We start from the raw sequence: 21,415 nt of genomic DNA on the forward strand, positions 1-21,415 counted from the left end.
TTTGTGAGTACAATCTCACACTGAGACCAGTAACTGCAAATAGATAGGAAAGTGCCTATTAGTGTTCAGTGAATCTGATGGCGAGCTAGTGAGGCTGCAGAGAGTTCTCACACCAGGCTCTTTGAGATTTCAACATGACCAGTTTGATTGTGCTCTTGAAGTGTATGTTGTAAGTAACCCATCTGCATAGCTGTTTTAACCTTCTGTGTTCAGTTGCTGTTTTATATTACATCTGTCCTTCCTGGAAAGGATGGTGAACTATTGAGAATTGCAGGTACTGCATTCAGTAGTGGTCATTGTTGAAAGCATGTGTAGCTGCTGTTTATTAATTGGGAATGTTTCTGAAGAAAAGAATTCTTACAATAAAATCTGTTTCTCCACAATCTAATCAGGAATGAGAGAGAGCCTCCTACAAACTGTGAAATGAATACCCTGGTTAGTGGGTAGCACGGAGCAGAAATGACCATTTATTTTTGGTCTTTGTTTAGTATTGTGTTACAGCTCATAACAAGGAGACGGTGAAGGATCACTTGGCAAATAATCCTGCCTGCTTGCATCTGTTGGGAGACTGAAGCTTGATGGTTTTTAATGGGGTCACATTTTGATTTAAAGTAACCAGCTGCAGAACAATGCTTAAATGTGAGCTGGGCTGTTGTTTTGTGTTTGTGTGTGCATTTCATGAGGAGTTAGTTCCATGTGCCTCCTTCCATTAATCTGTGAGGAGCTGGGATTTGATTTGCTCCAAAGATCAGTCTGAATGTGTCACACTCTGCCGATTATGGATAGAATTCTGTCTTGGCGAAGGATTTAGCGTCACTTTCTCTGGAGAACTGTAGAATTGTTGATCCTCACTTGGCACTGTCTCTGTTTGCAATTCAGCTCAGTCCTGGGCTAGCTGTTTCTAGAGTCCAGGTAGGTCTCCGACTCTGAGCGGAGGGGAATGTGGCTTACTAAATAAAGATCTACAGTTAGCTCCTTGCTCCTTATGGGACACTCTCCCCAAATTGTTAATTTGCCTTAGTCAAATATCTAGGGAGGGCTTTCTTTTTGTACCTGACCCTGAGTGTTGTATAAATTCTCTTGCCCTGCGGCTGAGGTTAAAGCAGGCTGTGCCCAACCCTTCGGTGGGTATTAAAGATCTGGGGGCACTGATTTGAAGAATAGCAGGGAGTTCTCCACAACTTCCTCAGTCAACATCACAGATGTAAGTGGTCGCTACAATACTGCTGCTTGTGGGAGTTGCTGTGCATTTGTTGGCTGTTTAGCTTCTGACACTACAGAAGCTACTACAGTTCAGAAGTGTTTCATTGGCTGTAAATACTCTGTGAGACCTCCCTGCCCCCACCCCAAAGTAGGCACTATAAAAATGCAACTGTCACTTGTACATTCCGGTAGTTGTTGTGAAGAACAGTTAGCCACACTTCCTGGTGGGTAGTCATCATTTGGGTAAGACTTTGCTGGTGAGGCCTTTTGTAGGAGAATAGCCTGTGAGAATGTTTGGATGGACCACAGGGTTCAAAGTGATGGGTGGACTGCGACCACTTGTCCTAGAGTGGATCTACCCTGGAGATAGAGGGAGATCTTAAAAAGATTCCACCAGGGTACGACCCTGACAGTTATTGCAACCTCTGTACAGTTCCTGATAACCCGACCGAAGTTCAGCCTGGCTGGGGAAGTAACTGGGGGAAAGAGTAGAGACCAGCCCCTGTGTCCAACTCGTGGAGGGTGGGGAGGGGTGGTGGTTCTGCTGCTTTTGTACAAACACACCGATTCCTCCTAGAAACGTCAGCACACACTATGGGGACAGGGAACCTCCTCTGGGCACATCAGAGCGACTGACCTGTGAGCCCATGATGCTGACCCAGTTTGAGGAGCACTGTAACCATCAACCCCCAGGGTTATCTGGCAAAACTCCAGCACACCTGGGACTGAGAGTTCACTCCTGGCATTGGCACAAGTCAAAACAAAGTAGTTTTGATCAAGTGTCTGGTTGGTTTGATTTTGTATTCTTCATCTGTAACATCACCCCCATGCCCACCCAGCACTCTCCCAGCTTGCCAACTGCTGAAACCCTGATCTGGCCTTTGTTGGACATGGCTAGTCTCAGCACACTGCTGGCTACACTCTCTTCTGTTAGCTCCCAGTAAACTTTGCTGCTCTGTCAATTCTGTGCCCACTCCCCTACACTGGCTTCCAGTCCAGCAATGTTTTCTATTAAATCTCTCTAAACCATGTCTTCAGGTCATTCCTGGATATCCGTGATCCCTGTCGGTGTAATCTCCTCCGGCTTCTCAATGCTCCGAGATCCCTGTTCCTTTCTTTCCATGTCCTCAGTCTATCATTGCTGCCATTACTGTCTGTGTCTTCAGTTGCCCGAGTCCCAACCTCTGAAATTCCCTCCCTAAATCTGTCTGCCCCTCTATCGCTGTAGACTCTACCTCTTTAACCATGTTTTTGTTCATTTGACCTATAATAGCGCTGGGCATCCCCGTTTGCTTTATAACGTGCCTGTGACACACATCAGGACATTTTGTTATTTAAAGGTGTTGTCTAAAAAGTGAAGGACTTTGTGAAATATTTGGGGGAGGGTATAGATTTTTGACTCACTGCTTGGGAAGCAACACTTTACTGACAAAGAGGATGATTGTGATTTATAACAAAATCAAAGTATTGGAGAAATGCAGCAGAGGTCTGGCAGCATCTGTGGACAGAGAAACCGCGTTAATGTTTTAAGTCAAGTGACCCTTGATCAGAACTCTGAGGCTTGCTAATTTTCTGTAGCCCTTGCTGTTTCTGTTTTGGATTTCCAGAGTCTGCATCTCTTTGTTTTATGATTGGATTGTGAGGTGGGTTTGATTATTTTTCTCACAAATCTTTGACACAATGAGGAATGTGACCCAATGCAATCTTGACCTTTACTAGAAAGGGTCGCTTGAGGTTTGGTTAGTCTCTGTGATGAGAAAGTGAGGACTGCAGATGCTGGAGATCAGAGCTGAAAATGTGTTGCTGGAAAAGCGCAGCAGGTCAGGCAGCATCCAAGGAACAGGAGAATCGACGTTTCGGGTATAAGCCCTTCTTCAGCCCTTCCTGACCTGCGCTTTTCCAGCAACACATTTTCAGCTTTAGTCTCTGTGATGGTCACTTCATCTAAAAATGCAAAGTTTCTGTGAGTTGTTATGTTTGGCTCACACACAGGTCACTGCAGTCCCCGGACGGTCAACTGATCATCAGTCCTCTCCCTCAGTAGGAGGCTCGGCACCATGGACACAGAGCTCCCAGCTTTGATCCCTGATCCATGCAGTCTCTCTGATCTCCAACTGGAATCGGTATTCCCAGGGCGAACGTAGCCAGCTGAGGATTCCCAGCCTTGATCACAAACTGTGACCAAAGCTGAAACTGGAAAGATGAGGGGAATCTGATCAGATCATGGGGTTAGCTGAGAACAAGTTTCAGGTTACAACAACAACAACTTGCATTTAGATGGTATCTTCAATGTATAATCTCCCGCATTGCTTATTAAAGCCTGACAATCCAAATAAATAAACAAGAGCTCAGTCAAAGAGTTGATGGGAGTTGAGAGGGAATGGATTGGAAACAGTTGATTTAATGTCTCTTATTCCAGAGAGTCTCCCTTGAGAGCAGTGTTCTGAACTTTGGCTCCTGTGTCCTGACCCAGATTCCCAGGTTTGTTGAGCTCTTAGTCTCTGGAATATGTTGATTGTTGTGGAGGCATTCCCAGTTTAATAGTCTGAACCAGCTCCTCTCTGTTGTTCTGTGTGACTTTGTTCATCCATCTGAGGAGAACAATAGAGACAAATTTAACTGAGTGATCAGGAGCTATTGGCTGTTTGTTGCAGAGTAGGAGTGAGAGTAGGAGTGAGAGTAGAATACAAGCTGGTGGTTGTTGTAAAAGTTGATGCATTTGAAAAGTATTTTAAATCTTTGTCATAAAGAACCTAAAATGCAGTGTCAGAATTTCTCTGACCATTGGTCACAAAAGTAACCAGAGATATTGATAATTTACTAAGCAAGACTTCAAGCTTAATTCACAATGCATGCCAAACTGTTAAGCATAACCTCAATGGAACAAATGGCCTCTATCTGCCCAAGTGATTCTAAGATATTAGTTTTCTACAGGTTTGCAAGATCTTGGATACTCTGCATGTGGGGTTTTGCTCCCTCATGCTGGTACATCTGCATTAGGAGAAGGTCCAGTAGGGTGGACTCCGTTCAATTGTGGGGATGAGGGGTATATCCTAGCAGGAAAGGCTTGTTCTTTATCCATTGGAGTTTAGAAGTTGGAGAGAGAAAGTTTACTGAGGGTATTTGATGGGTAAGTGTGGAAGGAGTGTTTCCCCTTTTGTAGATGAGACTGGAACTAGGGACATCGCTTAAGAAAAGGAAGTTGAATATTTTATTTGTTCATGGGAAGTGGGCTCCACTGCTCAGACTGGCGTTTATTGCCCATCCTTGATTGTTCTGGAGCAGGTGTGGATGAGAAATATTTTTCCCTTAGAGTGAGAAACTTTCTTTTCAAGAGATCAGTAAAGGCTGGGTCATTGCATTTACTCCAGGCAGGGTTTAACTAAGAAGGGAATGGGGTGGGGGAGGGGGGAGAAGGCGAGCATGGACTGAGAGCATGATCAGAGCAGCCACAATTTGGTGGAGCAGACTTGAGGGACTGAATGGCCTCAACCTGTAATCAAAGCATTAACACAACGGAGATACAAACAAGATTCTGGAGCTTTAAAGAAAAAAGCAATGCTGGAGAAACTCTGCAGATCAGACAGCACCTTTCGGAGAGAGACAGAGTTAATATTTTGAGTCCTCTCTGGTTTGAAGAGGAGACCTATTGTACTTAAAAGTTGACTGTGCTTTCTCACTGCCAATGCTGCCAGTCCCTGAGGAGGTTCTGCAAAACTTTGGTTTTGGTAAAACCATTGTATTTGATATTGAGGAAAATGAGGATTATAGAAGATTTCTCAATGGACTTTGATCAGCATCTTGAGAAATAACAGCTGGAGCCTGTGCTCTCTGTTTGTTTCATTGACTTTGCTGCTGGAACTGATGTGATTCTCTGTCTCTGTCCTGTGTCCAGGTGATCCAACAAGCTCTCCATCGCCAGCCCAACACTGCTGCTCAGTACCTCCAGCAGATGTACGCTGCCCAACAGCAGCACCTCATGCTGCAAACTGCAGCCTTGCAGCAGCAGCAGCAGCACCTGAGCAGTGCCCAGCTCCAGAGCCTGGCAGCAGTACAGCAGGTAAGCAGCTGGCCCTGCGCTGGCTTCAAGTGGTCTGTGTCAATAGTGTGCCCGTGAGCTTCATAACGCCTGATGCCCCTTTATACCAACCCGTGGGACTGGCAGTTGTAAAGTTTCCAGAGTTATTTGTTAAATGTGGTTTCCATTCTCTGATCAACTCTCGCACTCCTCAGGATTGGCCAATCACCATAAACAAGAGAAGGTACAGTCCAGGGACACTGAAACCCGTCAGGATTTCTGTCCTGCTGACTGGCCATTTGAAAGGGTTTGTGAGGATCCAATTGTACCCAGTTGTGATGGACGTTAGAGCCATCATTCCAGAGGATCCATCGCCCTAGACAGCAGGGCCATCGACCGATTGGCAAAGCAGTGGTAACGATAGCTAATTGTCTTATTAAATGAAGGTTAATGATATACAGAGAGGACAGGGGAAGGCATTGACTGATTAAGTACCTTAATCACATGGAAAGAGAGTCTGAGTTTTGGTTGGGGAGGAAGCAGGCATTTTTACTGTAAAATTGATTTAGCATTTCGGAAAAGATCAGTGTCGCGTTTCCAATTTCACTATCAGCAACAGCACAAAGTGCAGCTACCACAGAAGAAGTGATCCCAATCAGGGATACTTGAGGCCTGAATTGGAACAGAGGACTCTGAGTTGTGGAGCTGGAGGAGATTACAGCAATGGGGAGAATCTGTTTAGTGTCAAATCTCTCCAGTCAGAGAGCGCCCACTGCCTGGAAATGCAGGGGGGAAGCAGGTTCAATTAAAGCATTGAGGAGGACATGACTTCCATTTAATCAATCATCTAATACTCTGGGGAAAAAGCAGGAGATGAGCACCAAGTGTCCAGACAGTGAGCACTGGTGCAACGGGGTGAATCGGCCTCCTGCTACACCGTAATGATTCTGAGATACGAAAGGGGGGAAAGGAGGATAACAAGTTTAGAATTGAGTTGTTTTATGGGGTGTCAGTGTTCAGTTGATGGGAATGTAAAAAAATTCAGATGTTAGAGCTTTACAGGAGCTCTGGTTTCTGGATGGTCAATGATGATTAAAAAGAAAAGTTTGTGGGAGGCACTTGAGGGCAGCTGGTGCCCACAAAAATTCATTTTTTCATCACTTGATGTGAAAGGATAAAGCATGCTTAAGTGAAGGCAAGGCTTAAATGACAAATGAAACAAAACATTAAAACATATAACCTTCTGACATATAGATTTATTTTGTGTTATTTAAAAGAAACATATTGGATGCAAATGATGAACCGATCTCTTGATGGAACTTGATAAATTGCTGTTTGCCACATGAATGGCCTTGAGAAGGTGCATGGATTGTAATGCTGTGCAGTCCCAGGAGATGGAAAGGGGAAGAGTGAGGTTTAAATTATTTATCAATGGGCCTGATTGCTTGCTGGAACGCAATTAGGTCCCACAGTTACTTAGTGGCTGGCTTCTGTATTGTACATCAACAGCACAGAAGTTCAATAATTGACAGGGTTGAAATTTCGAGTGGTATTTTCATGTTGAATATTTCTGCTGTTCACTGATTAAAATAGAGTCTGTTTTGAGAGTTGAAGCTATCATGTTACTGTAGTGTCAATCAGAGAAACCGAGGCATAAATCCCTTTTGGGATATTGGATTGTTGGAGGTTGGGATGAATTGTTGTGAGGGATATTAATAGGGGAAGGTGTTTTGGGTTCCAGGTAATGAGAGCACACTGTAGAAAATTGGTAAAGGAAATCAAGATGGTGAAAATTTTGTATCGTGCAATGAACAGTTGTGAAACAAAAAAACAGAAATTACTGGAAAAACTCAGCAGGTCTGGCAGCATCTGCAGAGACGAGTGTTTTGGGTCAAGTGACCCTTCCTCTGAACTCAGCTCAGTAGTTGTGACCCGGAAGGCACCGCCTGATGGGGTGGCGACAGCAGATTCAAAACCATATCAGAGAGCTGGCATAGGAACCTTGGGGCCGAATGGCCTCCTTCGGTGCTGTAAGATTCAACAATGCTACAGTTCTCCATTGTACAGGGCAATGACGTTGCAAATATGGCATCGATCAGGGGTCTGCACAAATTGTCTGAGCATTTCCAATTACAGCCTCTTGGTACAAGTTGTTCACCTTGAACGGTCTACACGTAAGATTCTAAACCATAATATCAAACATGAAGTATGATAAGCCTGGGGATATTTCCAATTTACAGATAATTGATCTTATTTCATCTCAATGTTGGCTTTCTCTGGCAGCTGACTGTGGATGAGTCACTTGATGCTGTTGTACAGCCGAGAAAATTCCCAGATGGGGATGAAAGAGAAAGCTTAAGAGATACAGAAATTTCCAAATAGTTGGAATAGTTTAGCTAACTTTACAAGAACGCTGTCACAACCTCTAATTTGAAGTTATTCAGCAGAGTTGATATGGTAATTGTTCAGAGTATTACAGGCAGAGTGAGGCCCTTCAGCCCAATGTCTGGACTGGTCAGCCAGCATCTATCTACTCCACTCTAATCCCATTGTTCAGTATTTGTTGCATAAACTGACGTGTTGTGGTCAAGTGCTCATCTTCAATGTCTTGAGGGTTCCTGCCTCTACTACCCTTTTCATGCAGTGAGTTTCAGAGAAAGCAGAGTTAATGTTTTGGGTCCGGTGTCCTGGTGAATCTCCTTTGTACCCTCTCTATTACAGTCACAAGCCTCTTATAGTGTGGTGACCAGAATTGCTCACCGTACTGCAGCTGTGACCTGACCATCCCATACAGCTCTGTCCACATCTACTGCTTTTGTATTCAGTTCCTTCACTAATAAAAGCAAATACCTGGTATATCACCTTAACCACCATAACTCCCTGTCCTGCTGCCTACAAGGCTCTGTAGTCATGTTCCAAAGGTCCCTCTGATCCTCTGTCCTTCCCAGAGTTCTACCATTCATTGTGTATTCCCTTCGTTGTTAGTCCTTCCAAAGTGCACCATCGCGCACTTCTCAGGATTATATTCCATTTGTCTCTATCCAGCCCATCTGTATTTCCTGTTATCTCGGGCTTTCCTCCTCACTACCCACCAGTTTTCACATTTCTGCAAGGTTACCGTTTGTGCCACCTCATTCATATCCAGATCACAATAAACAGCAAATCTGCCAACATTGATCCTCGTGGGACTCCACTGGTCACAGGCTTCCAGTCACCAAAACATCTGTTGACAATCACCCCCTGCTTCCTGACACTCAGCCAATTTTGGATGTGATTTCTCAAACTGTTCTGATTCCCACCAGCTCTCCCATGCAGGACCTTGTTGATAGTCTTTCTGAAGTCCGTGCAGACTACATCTGCTGCACTTCCCTCATTCACACTCTAAACTTAATCAGATCTGTCCGATATGACCTCTCACTGGCAAGGCCACGCTGACTATCCTTCATTAATCCTTGCTGTCCAAATGGAGATTAATTCTGCCCCTGGAGTTTTTTTATCAAAATCTTCTCGATCACTGATTTTAAGACTCACTGGCCTACAGTCTCCTGCTTTATCTTTCCCACCCATCATGGATAATGGTACCTTTATTAGCTGTCTTCCAATCCTCTGGAACCTCTCCTGTGTCTAGCAGTCTGGAATACATCTCATCTGAATGTGGGGATTTGCCCAATTTTAAGCGGGAAAGCTGCTAACACCACCTCCCTCTCAATGCTACTTCCTGATTTCTATACCTACATTGTGTTAGCTGCATCTGTCCTTTTCTGCGATGTTCTCATTTGGTATATTGGAACTGTTCCATCTCCTACATATACAGTTTGCCACTTTGGCCTGTAACGGATCTCACTCTTTCCCTGATTATCCTCCTACCCTGGATGGATTTAGAAATACCTTGAACCTTCCTTCCCCCACCGTGTTATTTCAGGCCCTGGATGGACTGAAGCACCATGATCAAACTTACCTCCTTTTGAGCCAGGATGGTTTCTCTGATGGTTTTAGAATTGAAAGCCACAAAGCTTCCCATTTTGATCACTTCCCCACGATAATGTCACTCTGGCTGATCTGTGTTTGAACCATTTCTGATCACTCCACCGTTGGCAGACATACATTCAGCAGATCCCTCCTCTCAAACACTCTCCTCTGTTTAAAATGCTCCTTCGAACTGAGCCCTTGACCAAGCGTGTGGTTATCTGCTTCGATATCTCTGTGTGACACAGTTTCAGCTTTTGTTTTATAATGCTCTTTTGATGCACCTTGAGTCATTTCACTATGTTTAAAGGCGAAATATAAATGCAGATTGGTGTTAATTTTGGTATGTCTGTGCAGAAGGTTAGTCCCACAAAAACGATCACTCGGCTGATGCTTGGGTGTGGAGGGACTATCTACTGAGGGAGAGGTTGAGTAGATAGGGCCTGTACCCATTGGACTTTAGGTGCATGAAAGGTGACCTTATTGAAACATGCAAGATTGCTCAGGGATGTGGTAGGGGAGATGTGGAAAGGTTATTTCCTCTTGTGAGAGAGACTAGGATCAGAGAGCATCATCTCAGAATAGGAGGATCACTCATTCCGTTCACATGAGGAATTGAGTGTCTGAGGGCAGCAAATATGTGGAATTCTATTATGCAGAGGGCTGTCGAGGCTGGATCAGAAAGTCCGCTCAGTGGTTGGGCAACTGTCTGTGTGGAGTTTGCATTTCTCCCCATGCTGTATGGGTTTCCTCTGGATGCTCCAGTTTCCTCCCACAGTCCAAAGATGTGCAGGTTAGGTGGATTGGCAGAGAGCAGCGTGAGCTGGGCGGAAGTGAGGTTCGAGCGCAGAGCTGGTCGGGAAGTTAAGTGATTGATATTTGAGTGGGTGTGTTCTAGTCCCCAGGCCCTACACAGTAGGGCCTCCCTCCCATCCTCCTCCTCTAACCTGCCTTTAAAGTTCACAGGTAAGTGACTCAGTGTTCTTGCTTTGGAGACGAGGTGTAGAGTATTGGCAGCGCAGGCAGTGGAATGTTCCTCCTGCAGGATGTTTGAGGTAGGGGTGACCACCGATACTCCTGCCGACTTCATCTGCAGGAAATGCAGTCAGATCCTGCTCCTCACAGAACGAGTTAGGGAACTGGAACTGGAGTTGGATGAACTGAGGATTATTCGAGAGGCTGAGAAGGTGATAGATAGAAGCTACAGGGACATAGTTACGCCAGAGAACAGAGGTAGCTGGGTAACAGTTAGAGGTGGGAAGGGGAGGAAGCAGGCAGTGCAGGGATCCCCTGTGGTCATTCCCCTAAACAATAAGTATACCGCTTTGGATACTGGTGGGGGGGGACAGCCTAGCAGGGGTAAGCTTCAGTGACCGGGTCTGTGGCGTGAGGTCTGGCTCTGAGACTCAGGGAAAGGGGGAGAGGAGGAGAGCGCTAGTTATAGGAGACTCTCTAGTTAGAGGGACGGACAGGCGATTCTGTGGACATGGGCGAGACTCTCGGATGGTTTGTTGCCTCCCGGGTGCCAGGGTCCGAGACGTCTCAGACCGTGTCTTCAGAATCCTTAAGGGGGACGGTGTGCAGCCAGTAGTCGTGGTGCACGTTGGCACCAACGACATAGGTAGGAAGAGGGGTGGGGAGGTCATTCAGGAGCTCGGGGAGTTAGGCTGGAAGCTAAAAGCTAGGACGGACAGAGACGTCATCTCTGGGTTGTTGCCGGTGCCACGTGACAGTGAGGCAAAGAATAGGGAGAGAGTGAAGTTGAACACGTGGCTGCAAGGATAGTGTAGGAGGGAGGGCTTCAGGTATTTGGACAATTGGACTGCATTCTGGGGAAGGTGGGACCTGTACAAGCAGGACAGTTTGCACCTGAACCAGAAGGGCACCAATATTCTGGGGGGTAGGTTTGCTAGCACTCTTCGGGGGGGTTTAAACTAATTTGGCAGGGGGATGGGATCTGACTTGTAGTCCAGCAAGTAGGCTAGCTGTTTGTCAGGATGTCCAAGTGTGTGGGGAGGCTGTGAAGAAGGTAGCACTGACAAGGAATACTTGCGGACACAGAGATGGGTTCAAGTGCATATACTTCATCGCAAGGAGTATCAGAAATAAGGTGGGTGAACTTAAGGCGTGGATCGGTACCTGGGACTACGATGTTGTGGCCATCACGGTAACGTGGATAGAAGAAGGACAGGAATCGTTGTTGGAGGTTCCTGGTTACAGATGTTTCAGTAGGATTCGGGAGGGTGGTAAAAAAGGAGGGGGGGTGGCGTTGCTAATTAGAAATGGTATAACAGCTGCAGAAAGGCAGTTCGAGGGGGATCTGCCTTTAGAGGTAGTATGGGCTGAAGTCAGAAATAGGAAAGGTGCAGTCACCTTGTTGGGTGTTTACTAAACGCCCCCCCAATAGCAGCAGAGATGTGGAGAAACAGATTGGGAAACAAATTTTGGAAAGGTGCAGAAGCCACAGGGTAGTAGTCATGGGCGATTTCAACTTCCCAAATATTGATTGGAAGCTCTTTAGATCAAGTAGATTGGATGGGGTGGTGTTTGTGCAGTGTGTCCAGGAAGCTTTTCTAACTCAGTATGTAGATTGTCCGACCAGAGGGGAGGCCATTTTGGATTTGGTACTCGGTAATGAACCGGGACAAGTGATGGGCTTGTTAGTGGGTGAACATTTTGGTGATGGTGACCACAATTCTGTGACTTTCACCTTGGTTATGGAGAGAGATAGGTGCGTGCAACAGGGTAGGTTTTACAATTGGGGGAAGGGTAATTACGATGCTGTAAGACAGGATCTGAGGAGCATAAGTTGGGAGCATAGGCTGTCAGGGAAGGATGTCGTGGAAATGTGGAACTTTTTCAAGGAACAGATGCGACGTGTCCTTGATATGTATGTATCTGTCAGGCAGGAAAGAAATGGTCGTGTGAGGGAACCTTGGTTGACGAGGGAGGTTGAATGTCTTGTAGAGAGGAAGAAAGAGGCTTACATAAGGTTGAGGAAACAGGGTTCAGACAGAGCAGTGGAGGGATACAGGATAGCCAGAAGGGACCTGAAGAAAGGGATTAGGAGAGCTAAGAGAGGGCATGAAAAATCTTTGGCGGATAGGATCAAGGAGAACCCCAAGGCATTTTATGCGTCTGTGAGAAACATGAGAATGACGATAACGAGGGTGGGTCCGATCAAGGACAGTAGTGGGAGACTGTGTATTGAGTCGGAAGAGATAGGCGAGGTCTTGAATGAGTACTTTTCTTCAGTATTTACGAATGAGAGGAACCGTTTTGTTGAAGAGGAGAGTGTGAAACGGACTGGTAAGCTAGAGGAGATACTTGTTAGGAAGGAAGATGTGTTGGACATTTTGAACAACTTGAGGATAGACAAGTACCCCGGGCCTGATGGGATATATCCTAGGATTATGTGGGAAGCAAGAGAGGAAATTGCAGTACCGTTGGCAATGATCTTTTCATCTTCACTGTCAACGGGGGTGGTACCAGGGGACTGGAGAGTGGCGAATGTTGTGCCCCGTTCAAAAAAGGGAATAGGGATAACCCCGGGAATTACAGGCCAGTTAGTCTTACTTCGGTGGTAGGTAAAGTAATGGAAAGGGTACTGAGGGATAGGATTTATGAGTATCTGGAAAGACACTGCTTGATTAGGGACAGCCAGCACGGATTTGTGAAGGGTAGGTCTTGCCTTACAAGTCTGATTGAATTCTTTGAGGAGGTGACCAAGCATGTGGATGAGGGTAGAGCAGTGGATGTAGTATACATGGATTTTAGTAAGGCATTTGATAAGGTTCCCCATGGCAGGCTTATGCGGAAAGTCAGGAGGCATGGGATAGAGGGAAATTTGGCCAATTGGATAGAAAACTGGCTAACCGGTCGAAGTCAGAGAGTAGTGGTAGATGGTAAATATTCAGCCTGGAGCCCAGTTACAAGTGGAGTTCCGCAGGGATCAGTTCTGGGTCCTCTGCTGTTCGTAATTTTTATTAATGACTTGGAAGAGGGAGTCGAAGGGTGGGTCAGTAAATTGGCAGATGATACGAAGATTGGTGGAGTTGTGGATAGTGAGGAGGGCTGTTGTCGGCTGCAAAGGGACTTGGATATGATGCAGAGCTGGGCTGAGGAGTGGCAGATGGAGTTCAACCCTGCCACGTGTGAGGTTGTCCATTTTGGAAAGACAAATAAGAATGCGGAATACAGGGTTAACGGTAGGGTTCTTAGTGAGGTGGAGGAACAGAGGGATCTTGGGGTCTATGTTCATAGCTCTTTGAAAGTTGCCACTCAGGTGGATAGAGCTTGTAAGAAGGCCTATGGTGTATTAGCGTTCATTACCAGAGGGATTGAATTCAAGAGTCGTGAAGTGATGTTGCAACTGTACAGGACTTTGGTTAGGCCACATTTGGAGTACTGTGTGCAGTTCCGATCGCCTCACTTTAGGAAAGATGTGGAAGCTTTGGAGAGGGTGCAGAGAAGATTTACCAGGATGTTGCCTGGAATGGAGAATAGGTCATACGAGGGTAGGTTGAGAGTGCTAGGCCTTTTCTCGTTGGAACGGCGAAGGATGAGGGGTGACTTGATAGAGGTTTATAAGATGATCAGAGGAATAGATAGAGTAGACAGTCAGAAACTTTTTCCCCGGGTACAACAGAGTGTTACAAGGGGACATAAATTTAAGGTGAAGGGTGGAAGGTAGAGGGGAGATGTCAGGGGTGGGTTCTTTACCCAGAGAGTGGTGGGGGCATGGAATGCGCTGCCTGTGGGAGTGGTAGAGTCAGAATCTTTGGTGACCTTTAAGCGGCGATTGGATAGGTACATGGATGGGTGCTAAAGCTAGGACAAATGTTCGGCACAACATCGTGGGCCGGGGATGTACAGGCTTGCCATGGGAAATGCAGGGTTATGGAGATAAAGTAGGGCGTGGGTCTGGGTGGGATGCTCTTCGGAGGGTTGAGGTGGACCTCATGGGCTGAATGTAGGGTTTAATTATATTCGAGGCTGAGAAGGGTTTGTTTAAAGCGAGGTAATGAAGGGTTGGAGGGAAAAGGCCGGAAAATGGAGTTGAGGATGATCACATCAGTCATGATCTCAATGAATGGCAGAGCAGACTCAATGGGCTGAATGGCCTACTCCTGCTCCTATGTTTTATGAGTTCAGTGAGGAAGAGGTAGGCCACTTGAATAAGTTTGCATTCCAGGAATTCTGGATGGGGGCCTGGGATGGTTGGTGGGGGAGGGGTGTGAGAAGAGTGGAGGAATTGAATGGTTGTGATTTTCTCAAACGGGCAGGACAGTCTCTACACACTCTCTCCAATCAGAAGGGTGCTCGCAGGTGGCCAGTGTCCCATTAAACTGCACCACACTCCAATTGGCAGAGCAAAAGGGCTTTCTTTTTGAATAGTGGACAACCTCTGGTTTGATTTGAATGAATTCATGCTGAGCTTTCTCAATGATAAATGGAGAAGAGTGTCAAGGGTCAATGACCTTTGAACTGAATTCAGACTGGCGATTGTGACATTCTGGGGATATCAGCAGCTGGACTGATGGGAGTTTCACCCGAGCAGTAGGAATGCAGGAACTGGCTGAGCACATTGTCCAAACTCCATCGATGAATCTTTTATTCATATTTTCACTGAGGGAGATTAATTGTCTTCAGCTTGAAAGAGCAAACTTTGAATTTTCAGTCGAACATTCACATTAACTGGAGATTGTCACCATTAGCAGTATATAAGGTAGCAAACTCTAGATAAAGCATTAAACTACCAGGTAGGAGTTCAGAAATCAAATCATCCAAGCTGACGGGGAGAGGTTGCTGCTTGATGCACTGCATTGTGTTGGTCAGAATGATATTTAGCAATGATATTTTAATATGAAAAAGTGTTTTTCTTTTCCCTCGGAACAGACGGGTTAGTCCTGTCCCCATGCACATGGAGGTTAAAAACTGACCACCCTGCAACTAGGGGAAACTGTTTTGGCTGATGTTTATATTTCCTGTTAGAACTCCTAATCTTACCCTCACCTGTTGCAGAGACAGCATCAGCTTACGGAATCAAACCTGCAGCTTTTTGGGGAGGTACAGCTTGTAGGCTTTGTGTGTACAGAGAGGATCTCTGGGCCCTCACAAAATAATGGATAAGTAATGCTGTAGCTGACAATCATTTGGAGTTGAAGACTCCAATAATGCAAATTCCACCCTCCCCTCCTGTTCTCCATTCCATTTTTGCTTTCTGCCTGTCTCTGTGCCTCAATCCTCTCATTGTCTCTAATCGGATTTTAGAATATTTGTTCCTCCAACGTTCTTCTAACAACCACACTCATTCACAACCTATTTTTAGTGTTTTGATTTGTATTGTGTAATAATTTAGAGATAGATAATAGGTTTATAAATTCTTCCATCCACTGTTGTAATGGAGACTAACCTTGTAAAGTTACCCTGCTATAATAGTCAGTGGGGAGACTGCGGAGCCAGCATTGGTAAGAGGATGTAATGCTGGTGGTATGTTTACATAGGAATTTATAACGAGAGTAAATAAATGCAAGAACAGAATGAATAAGCTAAAATATATATTTTAAAAGCTGAGATCCAAATGTTCCACCATTCCCAGACATTGTACAATAATTTACAGAAGGGAAGAAATTAGATTAGCTTAGATTCCCTACAGTATGGAAACAGGCCCTTCGGCCCAACAAGTCCACACCGACCCTCCGAAGAATAACCTACCCAGACCCATTCCCCTACCGTATATTTACCCCTGACTAACGCACCTAACACTATGGGCAGTTTAGCACGGCCAATTCACCTGACTTGCGCATCTTTGGATTGTGGGAGGGAAACCCATGCAGTCACAAGGAGAAAGTCACCCAAGGCAGGAATTGAACTCCGATCCCTGGCGCTGTGAGGCAGCAGTGCTAACCACTGAGCCACCAAACCGGCCCAACTGGCTTTGGTATTTTTTACGACAACAAAGCCCTGCATCCTTTTTGGTTTCTCTGTCGTGGTGTTGTTGCCTCTGCCATTGCAGATGTTGATTTTTATTTTAGAATTTAGCTCCATGGGCATTCCTTAGTAAATGGGGATAGTTGTGCATGCTCCTTGTCATCTATTGTAGATGGTGGGATGGGGAGCTGCAGTAATGATTAAACACCATCCTGTTTCCCCACAGTGTGTACACAGGCTTTCTGCAGAGACTGTAATCTTCAGACAGGGATTGTTGACATCTATGTATCATACTGAAGGTTATTAATATTCAGGAATACCCACCGGTGTTGATGTTGGTAGTGAGGACCACACTTTGATTATAATCATGGATTTCGGAGTGAAAATCATTATGGCTAAGATCAAAGTGATGATGGTTTCTGGGAATACCTGTGGACGAAAGCCTTTAAATAAATTACGACATTTAAATCAGTTTAATCGCCTGAGCAAGATAATGACTGATGACTGATTGCTGATGTGCTGAGACATTGAGGACTAGGATTATAATGAACATTTAAGTATGGATATTGATCAGACAGTGGGACAGAGAGCTGCAGGGTTTGATGTGGAGTGTTACAAAAAGGTGGATAATAAAAAAGGAATAACGTGATGAGGTGGGCAATGATGCAAGGACAAAATTGTTCAATTCATATCATGAAAAGACAATTAAATTGGAATGAAGTCTATGCTAGGGCCGAATGTTAAAAGCAGTGATTTGAAATGGATGGAAGAAGGTAGACCAAAGGTGGAAAAGAGAGACTTTGCTGCTGCTGGAGTGTACAAGGTTGGGAGCTTTATGGAAGATTAGGGGCAAGTTACGACATTTGTGTTATTGATCTCCACAACCACTTGATGAAGGAGCAGTGCTCCGAAAGCTAGTGCTTGCAAATAAACCCGTTGGACTATTACCTGGCGTTATGATTTTTCATTTCACTGGGACTAGTATTTCAGAGACCTGGGGGCTTGGGTTCCAAAACCACCAGAGCAGAAATCAATGAAACAAAAAATCTGGAATTAAAAATCCAACAATGAACATTGGGAGAAAGTGAGGACTGCAGATGCTGGAGATCAGAGTCAAGAATATGGTGCTGGAAAAGCACAGCAGGTCAGGCAGCATCAGGAAACTGGTGAAGGGCTTATGCCTGAAACATCAATTCTCCTGCTCCTTGGATGCTGTCTGACCTGCTGTGCTTTTCCAGCACCACACTCTCAACTAATAATGAACATTGTCAATTTGTCATAAAAATCCAACTGGTTCACTAATCTCCTTCAGAGAAGGAAATCTGCTATTTTACCTGATCTGACCTACATGTGACTCCAGATCCGTAGCAAAGTGACTGACTCTTAGCTGCCCTCTGGAATAGCCTAGCAAACCCCACAGTTCAAGAGCAACTAGGGGTGGGCAATAAATGCTAGCTTAGTGTTAAATTTGATTGGAAAAAGAAGCTCGAGCCTGAGAAGGGGGATGGAAACATCTGAACTTGACACAGGCAAAACCTTTAATGACCCACTGGTCATTGGGCATGCTCATGCTGTCACACCAACCATCAGTGTTCACATCAATGACACTTTTAATTCAATCAGAAACCACTTCTTACCTCTTAGCAACAAAAATTAGCATAAGCTTAGTCCTAAAAGGCCACATTTCTCAATCATTAAAAATTTAATTCCTGAGATGTGAGTCCCCACCATCGCTTGCTGGGTCTGTGTTAGTTGCCCTTGCCAGATGTTTCAGAGGGTGTTCAGAGTTATTCCCATTGCTGAGTGTCTGCAATCGGAGTCACAGTGCTGTACAGCACAGAAACAAACCCTTTGCTGAAAGATATTCTAAATTAATCTAGTCCCATTTCCCAGCATTTGGCCCATATCCCTCGAAGCCCTTCCTAATCATATTCCCATCCAGATGCCTTTTAAATGCTGTAATTGTATCAGCTTTCACCACTTCCTGTGGTAGCTCATTTCATAAACACACCACCCTCTGTGTAGAAGAAGTTGCCCTTAGATCCTTTTATATCTTGAAGGAGAGAAAAGAGCTGACGTTTTGAGTCTAACTGATCCTTTGTCAAAGCTTCTTGTCAAAGGGTCAGTTAGACTCGAACTGTCAGCCCTTTTCTCTCCTTACAGATGCTGCCAGACCTGCTGAGATTTTCCAGATTTTCTCTTTTGGTTTCAGATTCCAGCATCCGCAGTAATTTGCTTTTACCCTTTTATATCTTGTTTTTCTCACCTTAAACCTATGCCCTCTAGTTCTGGACTCTCCCACCCTTGGGGAAAGCTCCTTGTCTATTTTCCCCTATCCATCCCCCTCATGATTTTATAAATCTCTATAAGGTCATCCGTCAGCCTTTGACATTCCAGGAAAAACACCCCAGCCTATTCAGCCTCTGCTGTTCTATTTGCCTGTGCGTTATTTTTGACAGGAGTTGTCTAATCTAACACGTTTTGAGGTGTTTAAATGTGGAAACTGAGAGTTTGCAACTTGACTGCTACTTCCTTCCTTTATTGGTGGATAAGTTTTGTTTTGAAAAGCAAACCTCTTTAGGGCCTGTGGGATTTTTGTTTGCAGCTTTTAATGAAGAGGAAATGAAGTGTGGAGCTGGAAAAGCACAGCAGGTCAGCCAGCATTGGAGGAGCAGGCGACTCAACGCTTCTGGGTGGGATCCTTCATCAGGACCCGTTATTGAAGAGTGGTGTTTCTTTTTAGAACTCTAGGAATTTGCCAAAGAGAGTAAGCTTTCCAGTTCAGGATTTAGACATCAATCTGAATTATGTGATTTCAATAAAATACCATTTAAATTGATTGATTAATTGCATACTTACTATCAGCAATAATTCTGTAAACTTTTGATTTGCAGTTGAACACACAGTTATCAAAATGCAACTCAAGTGGGATGCTTAAGTCAAAGTTTACTGTCATTATCCAGTGAACATTAACTGCTTTGAATTTTTGTGTTGACCCCTTGAATGTTAACCCTTAATCAGGTGCTTGTAGTGCTGGAGGTAAGGGTCTGCAAAACTCTCTGCTGAGTACACAGCATTGTGGCAATGGCTCTCCCATTCGCATTAACTGTACATTCTTCAACAAAACCCCACCTCCTCACTGAGAAGTGACAGAACCTGCCTCATCATGCACTGTCCCTTTGGGCTTCCTTAATTTACGGGTTTATGTCACTTTGACTTCACGTGGTATGTATGCATTGAATGCATCATAAAGAGGAAGATTTGGATTTGCGTATTGCCTCTCATTTCCTCCAGGTGAACAAAAAGATCTTGGAGTCAGTGGGGTATTGATTTGAAGTTGTATTGTAATGCAGGAAATTTGGCAGTGGGTTCTCTTGACAGCAGAGTGATAATGACCCAGATATCTGTCTTTAGTTTTTATAAGCTTATTCAGGTAGTGCTGGCTAGGCCAACATCCCTTACCCCTACCTTGCCCCTAGGGTGGTGAACAACCTTCTTGAACCGCTGCAGTCTATGTGCAATGGGTTGACCCACAATGCCCTTAGGGAAGGGAATTCCAGGATTTTGACCTAGCAACAGTGAAGACACAGCGATATATTTCCAAGTCCAGTTGGTGAGTGGCTCGGAGGGGCACTCGCATGTAACTGCAGTCCTTGTCCTTCACGAATGATGACTTTATGATGTCCCTTACCCTGGTACCTCTTCAAAATATTGCCTTGGAATCTTTGTGACCCACCTGAGAGGAAAGATAGGAGGTGTCATTTGAGAAAAGCGAGTTTGTCTTGAGGTAGACCGAGCCACTAGGATATTTGGGACGAGAGGAAGCAATCACAATACATTAGACAGTGGACCCAAACCCTGTCTGTCTTTGAGATAGAGGGAGGTCAGTCAGAAGATTTCCTGGCTATGATGTCGATATGACGTTCATTACTTAAACAACTGCTACATCTCATGAGGTTTTCCCTAGTTTGTAAGCATAGCTGAAAATTTATACAGTGTGACTTTAATTTTGTTTGTAACAATGGCAAGACTCAGTGGTGATAGTTTTTGGTGTATAATGTGAGTCACCACTCATTATTTGACTGAATGTGAAACAAATGTGACACATGGCTGAGAGGTTCTGATGTTACAATTTTACATGTGTGAACTAAACCTGTTATACACCTACATATACATATTCAGCATATCAATACCCTGGGGTTAATATTGACCAGAAACTGAACTGCATTCATTATCTAAACAAAGTGGCTACAAGAGTAGGCCCGAGGTTAGGAATACTGTGGCAAGTAACTTTTTTCCTGACTCAAAACCTGTCCATCATCTACAAGTCACAAGTCAGGAGTGTGATGGAATACGCCCCACTTGCCCTGGATGGGGGCAGCTCCAACAACACTCAAGAAGCTCGACACCATCAGGATAAAGCATCCCACTTGATTGGCACCACATTCACAAGCATCCACTCCCTCCACAACACTCAATAGGAGCAATGTGCACCACTTACAAGATACACTGCAGAAATTCACCGAAGCTTCTTCAACAGGACTTCTCAAATACTTTCCAGACCTCCTCCACCAGAACAACAAATACACAGGAACGCCACAACCTCCAATTTTCCCCTGCATGTTTCTTTCCATCCTGACCTGGAAATAGATAGTCATTCCTTCAGCAACATTTTAAAAAAAAATCCTGGAATTCTCTTCCTAACGACATTGTGGGTCAACATACAGCAGATAGACTACAGCGGTTCAAGGAGGCAGCTCACCCCCACCTTCTCAACTGGCAATTAAGGGAGGAAGGGCAAAGACTTGTGATCCAGAACCCTAGGCTAATGTTGAGGGAACAATTGAAATCCGATCATGCCAGATGGTGACATTTGAGTTCAATAAAAGAAATCTGGAATGTAAGCTACCATAATGGCAACCATGCATCCACTGTTGGCTGTTGTAAACCAAATCAATTCTGGTTCTTTAGGGAAGAAAATATTCCATCATTACCTGGTCTGGCCTATGTGTGACTCCAGACCCACAGCAATGTGATTGACCATTAACTATTCTCTGAAATAACACCAGCCAACTGCTCTGTTCAATGGGCAAGTAGAGATGAACGATAAACACGAGTGGCTAGTGATGCCCAAATCTAATGAATGAATTCAAAGTAAAAGCGGCACCTATCTCATGAAATGTAACCAATAATTCCAATGTTTAACATCGAGCATGCCCTAAATTTGCTGGACGTGAAGTAGGATGGAACCAAACCTATCTTTGCCACAACTGAGAGAAGATCTAAGGTTTTCTG

At 44.8% G+C, this 21,415-nt stretch overlaps 1 protein-coding gene across 21 annotated transcripts in view; it reads left to right on the forward strand.

The window, feature by feature from the left end:
• The window catches only part of LOC122540474 (polyhomeotic-like protein 2), a 308,477-nt gene that overhangs the window by 189,096 nt on the left and 97,966 nt on the right, over window positions 1-21,415 (forward strand). For 20 of the 21 annotated variants that reach the window (XR_015753414.1, XR_015753415.1, XM_087980196.1 and 17 more), the window contains one exon: window positions 5,099-5,263. Coding sequence is in view for 19 of the 21 variants with exons in the window: in XM_087980196.1 (XP_087836322.1) it covers window positions 5,099-5,263 (165 nt within the window). In the remaining 2 variants the exon portion in view is untranslated. Of the gene's footprint in view, window position 1; window positions 170-5,098; window positions 5,264-21,415 lie in introns of those variants that run through there. The other variant, XM_087980214.1, reaches the window with a different exon arrangement.

Source organism: Chiloscyllium plagiosum, unplaced genomic scaffold (genome assembly GCF_037043375.1).
Source record: "Chiloscyllium plagiosum isolate Xiang-an unplaced genomic scaffold, Cpla_swu_hap1 HiC_scaffold_37, whole genome shotgun sequence".
Taxonomy (NCBI): Eukaryota; Metazoa; Chordata; class Chondrichthyes; order Orectolobiformes; family Hemiscylliidae; genus Chiloscyllium; species Chiloscyllium plagiosum.